This window comes from Carassius carassius, chromosome 2, assembly GCF_963082965.1.
Source record: "Carassius carassius chromosome 2, fCarCar2.1, whole genome shotgun sequence".
In the NCBI taxonomy this organism is placed as follows: Eukaryota; Metazoa; Chordata; class Actinopteri; order Cypriniformes; family Cyprinidae; genus Carassius; species Carassius carassius.
The window spans coordinates 51,064,843-51,080,508 of NC_081756.1; the positions used below are offsets into that span (position 1 = coordinate 51,064,843).

Consider the following 15,666-nt stretch of genomic DNA (forward strand, 5'->3'; position numbering starts at 1 on the left):
ACATCAGCTTCACGCAGAAACACACACAACACCAGCTTCACACAGAAACACACACAACATCAGCTTCACACAGAAACACACACAACATCAGCTTCACACAGAAACACACACAACATCAGCTTCACACAGAAACACACACGACACCAGCTTCACACAGAAACACACACAACATCAGCTTCACACAGAAACACACACGACACCAGCTTCACACAGAAACACACACAACACCAGCTTCACGCAGAAACACACACAACACCAGCTTCACGCAGAAACACACACACATCAGCTTCACACAGAAACACACACAACACCAGCTTCACACAGAAACACACACAACACCAGCTTCACGCAGAAACACACACAACACCAGCTTCACGCAGAAACACACACAACATCAGCTTCACACAGAAACACACACAACATCAGCTTCACACAGAAACACACACAACACCAGCTTCACGCAGAAACACACACAACACCAGCTTCACGCAGAAACACACACACATCAGCTTCACACAGAAACACACACAACACCAGCTTCACGCAGAAACACACACACATCAGCTTCACACAGAAACACACACACATCAGCTTCACACAGAAACACACACAACACCAGCTTCACGCAGAAACACACACAACACCAGCTTCACGCAGAAACACACACAACACCAGCTTCACGCAGAAACACACACAACATCAGCTTCACGCAGAAACACACACGACATCAGCTTCACACAGAAACACACACAACACCAGCTTCACGCAGAAACACACACACATCAGCTTCACACAGAAACACACACACATCAGCTTCACACAGAAACACACACAACACCAGCTTCACGCAGAAACACACACAACACCAGCTTCACACAGAAACACACACAACATCAGCTTCACACAGAAACACACACGACACCAGCTTCACGCAGAAACACACACGACACCAGCTTCACACAGAAACACACACAACATCAGCTTCACACAGAAACACACACAACATCAGCTTCACACAGAAACACACACAACATCAGCTTCACACAGAAACACACACAACATCAGCTTCACACAGAAACACACACACATCAGCTTCACGCAGAAACACACACGACACCAGCTTCACGCAGAAACACACACAACATCAGCTTCACGCAGAAACACACACAACATCAGCTTCACACAGAAACACACACAACACCAGCTTCACACAGAAACACACACAACATCAGCTTCACGCAGAAACACACACAACACCAGCTTCACGCAGAAACACACACTACACCAGCTTCACGCAGAAACACACACAACATCAGCTTCACACAGAAACACACACGACACCAGCTTCACGCAGAAACACACACACATCAGCTTCACACAGAAACACACACAACATCAGCTTCACGCAGAAACACACACGACACCAGCTTCACGCAGAAACACACACAACATCAGCTTCACACAGAAACACACACAACATCAGCTTCACGCAGAAACACACACGACACCAGCTTCACGCAGAAACACACACAACATCAGCTTCACACAGAAACACACACAACATCAGCTTCACACAGAAACACACACAACATCAGCTTCACGCAGAAACACACACGACATCAGCTTCACACAGAAACACACACGACACCAGCTTCACGCAGAAACACACACACATCAGCTTCACACAGAAACACACACAACATCAGCTTCACGCAGAAACACACACGACACCAGCTTCACACAGAAACACACACAACATCAGCTTCACACAGAAACACACACGACACCAGCTTCACGCAGAAACACACACACATCAGCTTCACACAGAAACACACACAACATCAGCTTCACGCAGAAACACACACAACACCAGCTTCACGCAGAAACACACACAACATCAGCTTCACGCAGAAACACACACGACACCAGCTTCACGCAGAAACACACACGACATCAGCTTCACACAGAAACACACACGACACCAGCTTCACGCAGAAACACACACAACATCAGCTTCACGCAGAAACACACACAACATCAGCTTCACACAGAAACACACACGACACCAGCTTCACGCAGAAACACACACAACATCAGCTTCACGCAGAAACACACACAACATCAGCTTCACACAGAAACACACACGACACCAGCTTCACGCAGAAACACACACACATCAGCTTCACACAGAAACACACACAACATCAGCTTCACGCAGAAACACACACAACATCAGCTTCACACAGAAACACACACAACATCAGCTTCACGCAGAAACACACACAACATCAGCTTCACGCAGAAACACACACAACATCAGCTTCACGCAGAAACACACACAACATCAGCTTCACGCAGAAACACACACAACATCAGCTTCACACAGAAACACACACAACATCAGCTTCACGCAGAAACACACACACATCAGCTTCACACAGAAACACACACAACATCAGCTTCACGCAGAAACACACACAACATCAGCTTCACACAGAAACACACACAACATCAGCTTCACACAGAAACACACACACATCAGCTTCACACAGAAACACACACAACATCAGCTTCACGCAGAAACACACACGACACCAGCTTCACGCAGAAACACACACACATCAGCTTCACACAGAAACACACACAACATCAGCTTCACGCAGAAACACACACAACATCAGCTTCACACAGAAACACACACAACATCAGCTTCACACAGAAACACACACACATCAGCTTCACACAGAAACACACACAACATCAGCTTCACGCAGAAACACACACAACATCAGCTTCACACAGAAACACACACAACATCAGCTTCACACAGAAACACACACAACATCAGCTTCACGCAGAAACACACACAACATCAGCTTCACGCAGAAACACACACAACATCAGCTTCACGCAGAAACACACACAACATCAGCTTCACACAGAAACCCACACAACATCAGCTTCACGCAGAAACACACACACATCAGCTTCACACAGAAACACACACAACATCAGCTTCACGCAGAAACACACACAACATCAGCTTCACACAGAAACACACACAACATCAGCTTCACGCAGAAACACACACACATCAGCTTCACACAGAAACACACACAACATCAGCTTCACGCAGAAACACACACAACATCAGCTTCACGCAGAAACACACACAACATCAGCTTCACGCAGAAACACACACAACATCAGCTTCACGCAGAAACACACACAACATCAGCTTCACGCAGAAACACACACAACATCAGCTTCACACAGAAACACACACGACACCAGCTTCACGCAGAAACACACACAACATCAGCTTCACACAGAAACACACACGACACCAGCTTCACGCAGAAACACACACACATCAGCTTCACACAGAAACACACACAACATCAGCTTCACGCAGAAACACACACAACATCAGCTTCACACAGAAACACACACAACATCAGCTTCACGCAGAAACACACACAACATCAGCTTCACGCAGAAACACACACAACATCAGCTTCACGCAGAAACACACACAACATCAGCTTCACGCAGAAACACACACAACATCAGCTTCACGCAGAAACACACACAACATCAGCTTCACGCAGAAACACACACGACACCAGCTTCACGCAGAAACACACACAACATCAGCTTCACGCAGAAACACACACAACATCAGCTTCACACAGAAACACACACAACATCAGCTTCACACAGAAACACACACAACATCAGCTTCACACAGAAACACACACAACACCAGCTTCACACAGAAACACACACAACATCAGCTTCACACAGAAACACACACGACACCAGCTTCACGCAGAAACACACACAACATCAGCTTCACGCAGAAACACACACAACACCAGCTTCACACAGAAACACACACAACATCAGCTTCACACAGAAACACACACAACATCAGCTTCACACAGAAACACACACAACATCAGCTTCACGCAGAAACACACACAACATCAGCTTCACGCAGAAACACACACACATCAGCTTCACACAGAAACACACACAACATCAGCTTCACACAGAAACACACACAACATCAGCTTCACACAGAAACACACACAACACCAGCTTCACACAGAAACACACACAACACCAGCTTCACGCAGAAACACACACAACATCAGCTTCACACAGAAACACACACAACACCAGCTTCACGCAGAAACACACACAACACCAGCTTCACACAGAAACACACACAACACCAGCTTCACACAGAAACACACACAACATCAGCTTCACACAGAAACACACACAACATCAGCTTCACACAGAAACACACACGACACCAGCTTCACGCAGAAACACACACCACATCAGCTTCACGCAGAAACACACACAACACCAGCTTCACGCAGAAACACACACAACATCAGCTTCACGCAGAAACACACACAACATCAGCTTCACACAGAAACACACACAACACCAGCTTCACACAGAAACACACACAACATCAGCTTCACGCAGAAACACACACGACATCAGCTTCACGCAGAAACACACACACATCAGCTTCACACAGAAACACACACAACATCAGCTTCACGCAGAAACACACAACATCAGCTTCACACAGAAACACACACAACATCAGCTTCACACAGAAACACACACAACATCAGCTTCACACAGAAAACATCTGGATTCACACAGAAACACACACAACATCAGCTTCACACAGAAACACACACAACATCAGCTTCACACAGAAACACACACAACATCAGCTTCACACAGAAACACACACAACACCAGCTTCACGCAGAAACACACACAACATCAGCTTCACGCAGAAACACACACAACATCAGCTTCACGCAGAAACACACACACATCAGCTTCACGCAGAAACACACACACATCAGCTTCACACAGAAACACACACAACATCAGCTTCACGCAGAAACACACACAACACCAGCTTCACGCAGAAACACACACAACACCAGCTTCACACAGAAACACACACAACACCAGCTTCACACAGAAACACACACACATCAGCTTCACACAGAAACACACACAACATCAGCTTCACACAGAAACACACACAACACCAGCTTCACACAGAAACATACACAACATCAGCTTCACACAGAAACACACACACATCAGCTTCACACAGAAACACACACAACACCAGCTTCACGCAGAAACACACACAACATCAGCTTCACGCAGAAACACACACACATAAGCTTTACGCAGAAACACACACACATCAGCTTCACGCAGAAACACACACAACACCAGCTTCACGCAGAAACACACACAACACCAGCTTCACGCAGAAACACACACAACACCAGCTTCATGCAGAAACACACACAACATCAGCTTCACGCAGAAACACACACGACACCAGCTTCACGCAGAAACACACACAACACCAGCTTCACGCAGAAACACACACACATCAGCTTCACACAGAAACACACACAACATCAGCTTCACACAGAAACACACACAACACCAGCTTCACACAGAAACACACACAACATCAGCTTCACACAGAAACACACACACATCAGCTTCACACAGAAACACACACACATCAGCTTCACACAGAAACACACACAACATCAGCTTCACACAGAAACACACACAACATCAGCTTCACACAGAAACACACACAACACCAGCTTCACACAGAAACACACACAACATCAGCTTCACGCAGAAACACACACGACATCAGCTTCACGCAGAAACACACACACATCAGCTTCACACAGAAACACACACAACATCAGCTTCACGCAGAAACACACACAACATCAGCTTCACACAGAAACACACACAACATCAGCTTCACACAGAAACACACACAACATCAGCTTCACACAGAAAACATCTGGATTCACACAGAAACACACACAACATCAGCTTCACACAGAAACACACACAACATCAGCTTCACACAGAAACACACACAACATCAGCTTCACACAGAAACACACACAACACCAGCTTCACACAGAAACACACACAACACCAGCTTCACGCAGAAACACACACAACACCAGCTTCACACAGAAACACACACAACACCAGCTTCACACAGAAACACACACAACATCAGCTTCACACAGAAACACACACACATCAGCTTCACGCAGAAACACACACAACATCAGCTTCACGCAGAAACACACACAACATCAGCTTCACGCAGAAACACACACAACACCAGCTTCACGCAGAAACACACACACATCAGCTTCACACAGAAACACACACAACACCAGCTTCACGCAGAAACACACACACATCAGCTTCACACAGAAACACACACACATCAGCTTCACACAGAAACACACACAACACCAGCTTCACGCAGAAACACACACAACACCAGCTTCACGCAGAAACACACACAACACCAGCTTCACGCAGAAACACACACAACATCAGCTTCACGCAGAAACACACACGACATCAGCTTCACACAGAAACACACACAACACCAGCTTCACGCAGAAACACACACACATCAGCTTCACACAGAAACACACACACATCAGCTTCACACAGAAACACACACAACACCAGCTTCACGCAGAAACACACACAACACCAGCTTCACGCAGAAACACACACAACATCAGCTTCACACAGAAACACACACGACACCAGCTTCACGCAGAAACACACACGACACCAGCTTCACGCAGAAACACACACAACATCAGCTTCACACAGAAACACACACAACATCAGCTTCACACAGAAACACACACACACATCAGCTTCACGCAGAAACACACACGACACCAGCTTCACGCAGAAACACACACAACATCAGCTTCACGCAGAAACACACACAACATCAGCTTCACACAGAAACACACACAACACCAGCTTCACACAGAAACACACACAACATCAGCTTCACGCAGAAACACACACAACACCAGCTTCACGCAGAAACACACACTACACCAGCTTCACGCAGAAACACACACAACATCAGCTTCACACAGAAACACACACGACACCAGCTTCACGCAGAAACACACACACATCAGCTTCACACAGAAACACACACAACATCAGCTTCACGCAGAAACACACACGACACCAGCTTCACGCAGAAACACACACAACATCAGCTTCACACAGAAACACACACAACATCAGCTTCACGCAGAAACACACACGACACCAGCTTCACGCAGAAACACACACAACATCAGCTTCATACAGAAACACACACAACATCAGCTTCACACAGAAACACACACAACATCAGCTTCACGCAGAAACACACACAACATCAGCTTCACGCAGAAACACACACAACATCAGCTTCACACAGAAACACACACGACACCAGCTTCACGCAGAAACACACACACATCAGCTTCACACAGAAACACACACAACATCAGCTTCACGCAGAAACACACACGACACCAGCTTCACACAGAAACACACACAACATCAGCTTCACACAGAAACACACACGACACCAGCTTCACGCAGAAACACACACACATCAGCTTCACACAGAAACACACACAACATCAGCTTCACGCAGAAACACACACAACACCAGCTTCACGCAGAAACACACACAACATCAGCTTCACGCAGAAACACACACGACACCAGCTTCACGCAGAAACACACACAACATCAGCTTCACGCAGAAACACACACAACATCAGCTTCACACAGAAACACACACGACACCAGCTTCACACAGAAACACACACAACATCAGCTTCACGCAGAAACACACACAACATCAGCTTCACGCAGAAACACACACAACATCAGCTTCACACAGAAACACACACAACATCAGCTTCACGCAGAAACACACACAACATCAGCTTCACACAGAAACACACACGACACCAGCTTCACACAGAAACACACACAACATCAGCTTCACGCAGAAACACACACAACATCAGCTTCACACAGAAACACACACAACATCAGCTTCACACAGAAACACACACAACATCAGCTTCACGCAGAAACACACACGACACCAGCTTCACGCAGAAACACACACAACATCAGCTTCACGCAGAAACACACACAACATCAGCTTCACACAGAAACACACACGACACCAGCTTCACGCAGAAACACACACAACATCAGCTTCACGCAGAAACACACACAACATCAGCTTCACACAGAAACACACACGACACCAGCTTCACGCAGAAACACACACACATCAGCTTCACACAGAAACACACACAACATCAGCTTCACGCAGAAACACACACAACATCAGCTTCACACAGAACCACACACAACATCAGCTTCACACAGAAACACACACAACATCAGCTTCACGCAGAAACACACACAACATCAGCTTCACGCAGAAACACACACAACATCAGCTTCACGCAGAAACACACACAACATCAGCTTCACACAGAAACACACACAACATCAGCTTCACGCAGAAACACACACACATCAGCTTCACACAGAAACACACACAACATCAGCTTCACGCAGAAACACACACAACATCAGCTTCACACAGAAACACACACAACATCAGCTTCACGCAGAAACACACACAACATCAGCTTCACGCAGAAACACACACAACATCAGCTTCACGCAGAAACACACACAACATCAGCTTCACGCAGAAACACACACGACACCAGCTTCACGCAGAAACACACACAACATCAGCTTCACACAGAAACACACACGACACCAGCTTCACGCAGAAACACACACACATCAGCTTCACACAGAAACACACACAACATCAGCTTCACGCAGAAACACACACAACATCAGCTTCACACAGAAACACACACAACATCAGCTTCACGCAGAAACACACACAACATCAGCTTCACGCAGAAACACACACAACATCAGCTTCACGCAGAAACACACACAACATCAGCTTCACGCAGAAACACACACAACATCAGCTTCACGCAGAAACACACACGACATCAGCTTCACGCAGAAACACACACGACACCAGCTTCACGCAGAAACACACACAACATCAGCTTCACGCAGAAACACACACAACATCAGCTTCACACAGAAACACACACAACATCAGCTTCACACAGAAACACACACAACATCAGCTTCACACAGAAACACACACAACACCAGCTTCACACAGAAACACACACAACATCAGCTTCACACAGAAACACACACGACACCAGCTTCACGCAGAAACACACACAACATCAGCTTCACGCAGAAACACACACAACACCAGCTTCACACAGAAACACACACACACATCAGCTTCACACAGAAACACACACACACATCAGCTTCACACAGAAACACACACACACATCAGCTTCACACAGAAACACACACAACATCAGCTTCACACAGAAACACACACGACACCAGCTTCACACAGAAACACACACACACATCAGCTTCACACAGAAACACACACAACATCAGCTTCACACAGAAACACACACGACACCAGCTTCACACAGAAACACACACACATCAGCTTCACACAGAAACACACACGACACCAGCTTCACGCAGAAACACACACACATCAGCTTCACACAGAAACACACACACATCAGCTTCACACAGAAACACACACAACATCAGCTTCACGCAGAAACACACACAACACCAGCTTCACACAGAAACACACACACATCAGCTTCACGCAGAAACACACACACATCAGCTTCACACAGAAACACACACAACACCAGCTTCACACAGAAACACACACAACATCAGCTTCACGCAGAAACACACACAACACCAGCTTCACACAGAAACACACACACATCAGCTTCACACAGAAACACACACAACATCAGCTTCACACAGAAACACACACGACACCAGCTTCACACAGAAACACACACAACATCAGCTTCACGCAGAAACACACACAACACCAGCTTCACACAGAAACACACACACATCAGCTTCACACAGAAACACACACAACATCAGCTTCACGCAGAAACACACACAACATCAGCTTCACGCAGAAACACACACAACATCAGCTTCACGCAGAAACACACACACATCAGCTTCACACAGAAACACACACAACATCAGCTTCACACAGAAACACACACAACATCAGCTTCACACAGAAACACACACGACACCAGCTTCACACAGAAACACACACAACATCAGCTTCACGCAGAAACACACACAACATCAGCTTCACACAGAAACACACACGACACCAGCTTCACACAGAAACACACACACACATCAGCTTCACACAGAAACACACACAACATCAGCTTCACACAGAAACACACACAACATCAGCTTCACACAGAAACACACACAACATCAGCTTCACGCAGAAACACACACAACATCAGCTTCACGCAGAAACACACACACATCAGCTTCACACAGAAACACACACAACATCAGCTTCACACACACACACACAACATCAGCTTCACACAGAAACACACACAACATCAGCTTCACACAGAAACACACACAACACCAGCTTCACGCAGAAACACACACACATCAGCTTCACACAGAAACACACACGACACCAGCTTCACACACACTCTCACACACACACACACACACACACACACACACACACACACACACACGACACCAGCTTCACACAGAAACACACGACATCAGCTTCACACACACACACACAGACACACACACACCAGCTTCACACACACACACACACGACACCAGCTTCACACAGAAACACACACGACATCAGCTTCACACACACACAACATCAGCTTCACACACACACACACACACACACACACAACATCAGCTTCACACAGAAACACACACACACACACACACACACCAGCTTCACACACACACACACACACACACACACACGACACCAGCTTCACACAGAAACACACACGACATCAGCTTCACACACACACACACACAGACACACACACACACACCAGCTTCACACACACACACACACACACACACACACACACACAACATCAGCTTCACACAGAAACACACACATCAGCTTCACACAGAAACACACACACCAGCTTCACACAGAAACACACAACATCAGCTTCACACAGAAACACACACAACACCAGCTTCACACAGAAACACACACAACACCAGCTTCACACAGAAACACACACACATCAGCTTCACACAGAAACACACACACATCAGCTTCACACAGAAACACACACACACCAGCTTCACACAGAAACACACACACATCAGCTTCACACAGAAACACACACACATCAGCTTCACACAGAAACACACACAACACCAGCTTCACACAGAAACACACACACATCAGCTTCACACAGAAACACACACACATCAGCTTCACACAGAAACACACACACATCAGCTTCACACAGAAACACACACAACACCAGCTTCACACAGAAACACACACACATCAGCTTCACACAGAAACACACACACATCAGCTTCACACAGAAACACACACAACACCAGCTTCACACAGAAACACACACAACATCAGCTTCACACAGAAACACACACACATCAGCTTCACACAGAAACACACACAACATCAGCTTCACACAGAAACACACACAACATCAGCTTCACACAGAAACACACACGACACCAGCTTCACACACACTCTCACACACACACACACACACACGACACCAGCTTCACACAGAAACACACGACATCAGCTTCACACACACACACACAGAAACACACACGACATCAGCTTCACACACACACACACACACACACACACACACACAACATCAGCTTCACACACACACACACACACACACACACGACACCAGCTTCACACAGAAACACACGACATCAGCTTCACACACACACACACACACACACACACACGACACCAGCTTCACACAGAAACACACGACATCAGCTTCACACACACACACACAGAAACACACACGACATCAGCTTCACACACACACACACACACACAACATCAGCTTCACACAGAAACACACACGACATCAGCTTCACGCAGAAACACACACGACATCAGCTTCACGCAGAAACACACACAACACCAGCTTCACACAGAAACACACACAACATCAGCTTCACACAGAAACACACACAACACCAGCTTCACACAGAAACACACACACATCAGCTTCACACAGAAACACACACAACATCAGCTTCACACAGAAACACACACACATCAGCTTCACACAGAAACACACACAACACCAGCTTCACACAGAAACACACACAACATCAGCTTCACACAGAAACACACACAACACCAGCTTCACACAGAAACACACACACATCAGCTTCACACAGAAACACACACACATCAGCTTCACACAGAAACACACACAACACCAGCTTCACACAGAAACACACACAACATCAGCTTCACACAGAAACACACACAACATCAGCTTCACACAGAAACACACACACATCAGCTTCACACAGAAACACACACAACACCAGCTTCACACAGAAACACACACAACATCAGCTTCACACAGAAACACACACAACACCAGCTTCACACAGAAACACACACACATCAGCTTCACGCAGAAACACACACACATCAGCTTCACACAGAAACACACACAACATCAGCTTCACGCAGAAACACACACAACATCAGCTTCACGCAGAAACACACACAACATCAGCTTCACGCAGAAACACACACAACATCAGCTTCACACAGAAACACACACAACATCAGCTTCACACAGAAACACACACAACACCAGCTTCACACAGAAACACACACACATCAGCTTCACGCAGAAACACACACAACATCAGCTTCACGCAGAAACACACACACATCAGCTTCACGCAGAAACACACACACATCAGCTTCACACAGAAACACACACAACATCAGCTTCACACAGAAACACACACACATCAGCTTCACACAGAAACACACACAACATCAGCTTCACACAGAAACACACACACATCAGCTTCACACAGAAACACACACAACACCAGCTTCACGCAGAAACACACACAACATCAGCTTCACACAGAAACACACACAACATCAGCTTCACGCAGAAACACACACAACACCAGCTTCACGCAGAAACACACACAACATCAGCTTCACGCAGAAACACACACAACACCAGCTTCACACAGAAACACACACAACATCAGCTTCACACAGAAACACACACACATCAGCTTCACGCAGAAACACACACAACATCAGCTTCACGCAGAAACACACACAACATCAGCTTCACGCAGAAACACACACAACACCAGCTTCACACAGAAACACACACAACATCAGCTTCACACAGAAACACACACAACATCAGCTTCACGCAGAAACACACACAACATCAGCTTCACACAGAAACACACACAACATCAGCTTCACGCAGAAACACACACACATCAGCTTCACACAGAAACACACACACATCAGCTTCACACAGAAACACACACAACATCAGCTTCACACAGAAACACACACAACATCAGCTTCACGCAGAAACACACACACATCAGCTTCACACAGAAACACACACATCAGCTTCACACAGAAACACACACAACATCAGCTTCACACAGAAACACACACAACACCAGCTTCACGCAGAAACACACACAACATCAGCTTCACGCAGAAACACACACAACATCAGCTTCACGCAGAAACACACACAACATCAGCTTCACACAGAAACACACACAACATCAGCTTCACACAGAAACACACACAACATCAGCTTCACACAGAAACACACACACATCAGCTTCACGCAGAAACACACACGACACCAGCTTCACACAGAAACACACACACATCAGCTTCACGCAGAAACACACACACATCAGCTTCACACAGAAACACACACACATCAGCTTCACACAGAAACACACACAACATCAGCTTCACGCAGAAACACACACAACATCAGCTTCACACAGAAACACACACACATCAGCTTCACACAGAAACACACACAACATCAGCTTCACACAGAAACACACACAACACCAGCTTCACACAGAAACACACACACACATCAGCTTCACACAGAAACACACACACACATCAGCTTCACACAGAAACACACACGACACCAGCTTCACACAGAAACACACACACATCAGCTTCACACAGAAACACACACAACATCAGCTTCACACAGAAACACACACACATCAGCTTCACACAGAAACACACACAACATCAGCTTCACACAGAAACACACACAACATCAGCTTCACACAGAAACACACACGACACCAGCTTCACGCAGAAACACACACGACATCAGCTTCACACACACACACACACAGACACACACACACACACCAGCTTCACACACACACACACACACACACACACACAACATCAGCTTCACACAGAAACACACACATCAGCTTCACACACACACACACACCAGCTTCACACACACACACACACCAGCTTCACACACACACACACACAACATCAGCTTCACACAGAAACACACACACCAGCTTCACACACACACACACACACACACACACACACGACACCGGCTTCACACAGAAAGCATCAGTGTGTTCATGAGGCCGAGTGTGTGCTGATGGTCAGGAAACACTGTAGTCTGTTATTATTCACAGGAGCATCATGTTCAGCTGCAGCTGACGAGTGTAGTAAACTAAAACAGCTAATCTTACTGTCTGTAAAACATCTGATCGTGTACAAGACTTCTAACATGAGAAAGAGTTCATCAGGAGCTGAACATGTGATCAGAAGGACTTTACTCATCCTTAACACAATCCTGTGATCATCACATTACAATCAAGAGACAAAGACAAAGAAATCTGATACTTTTACTCTCGATCATGAACAAACAGTGATGATAAATCTGAAATGATGTTGAGCTGTTTGGCACCAACATCCCGATTATACATATATAATAATCAATGTAAATATAACTGCTGCTGGTCTTTCGCTCTTAGTTTATTAATCAAGCATGTTAACAGAAATAAAAAGTATTATTTATTAATATCAATTTCAATGTTACGTTTGTCAGGGTGTGTCCGATTTAATATGGATTTGCTTTGATTTTAATGACACACAAAAATCTTATACCGCATATTGGGCATAGTTGCAACTGCATTCGCGAGATTTATCCGTTAAAACATGACAAACTTATGTATATAAAAATGTTTTACCTTTTCTGTCCAGTTTGTTTTGCACTCGGATCCGCCATCTTCACGCGCTCGATGACGTCACTGCTCGACTGAGCAGCCTGCGAGCGATGATGCGTCTGAGCGATCGATGACGTCTTCTGTCAGAGCTAATGCCGCGTTCCAGGCAACCCGTAACCCGTGTTTTTCCAACCTTCTACCCGTGAAACTGCACTGGAACAGCAGTCAAACCCGTGACTTCCCACCCGTGAAACTGCACTGGAACAGCAGTCAAACCCGTGACTTCCCACCCGTGAACTCGTACTAGATAGATGTACTCCGAGTTACGAACTCTGACGTCACATAGCCTGCGAAACAACAATGTCAGCCTCTACGGATAATATTGCCTATGGATGCAGTGTTTACGCAAGTGGTGCACGTTAAAAAAAAGATTTTAGGACAATATAGGGGAGAGCAGGGGCGAAAGTACCATTT

General features: G+C 46.0%; 1 protein-coding gene across 1 annotated transcript in view; it reads right to left on the bottom strand.

Moving 5' to 3' along the window:
• Positions 1 to 15,326, bottom strand: part of dctn6 (dynactin subunit 6) — a 22,360-nt gene extending 7,034 nt beyond the window's left edge. The window contains exon 1 of the mRNA XM_059504555.1: positions 15,217 to 15,326. Coding sequence (XP_059360538.1) covers positions 15,217 to 15,254 — 38 coding nt within the window. The 5' untranslated portion in view covers positions 15,255 to 15,326. The remainder of the gene's footprint in view (positions 1 to 15,216) is intronic.
• Between the last annotated feature and the right edge of the window lie 340 nt (positions 15,327 to 15,666).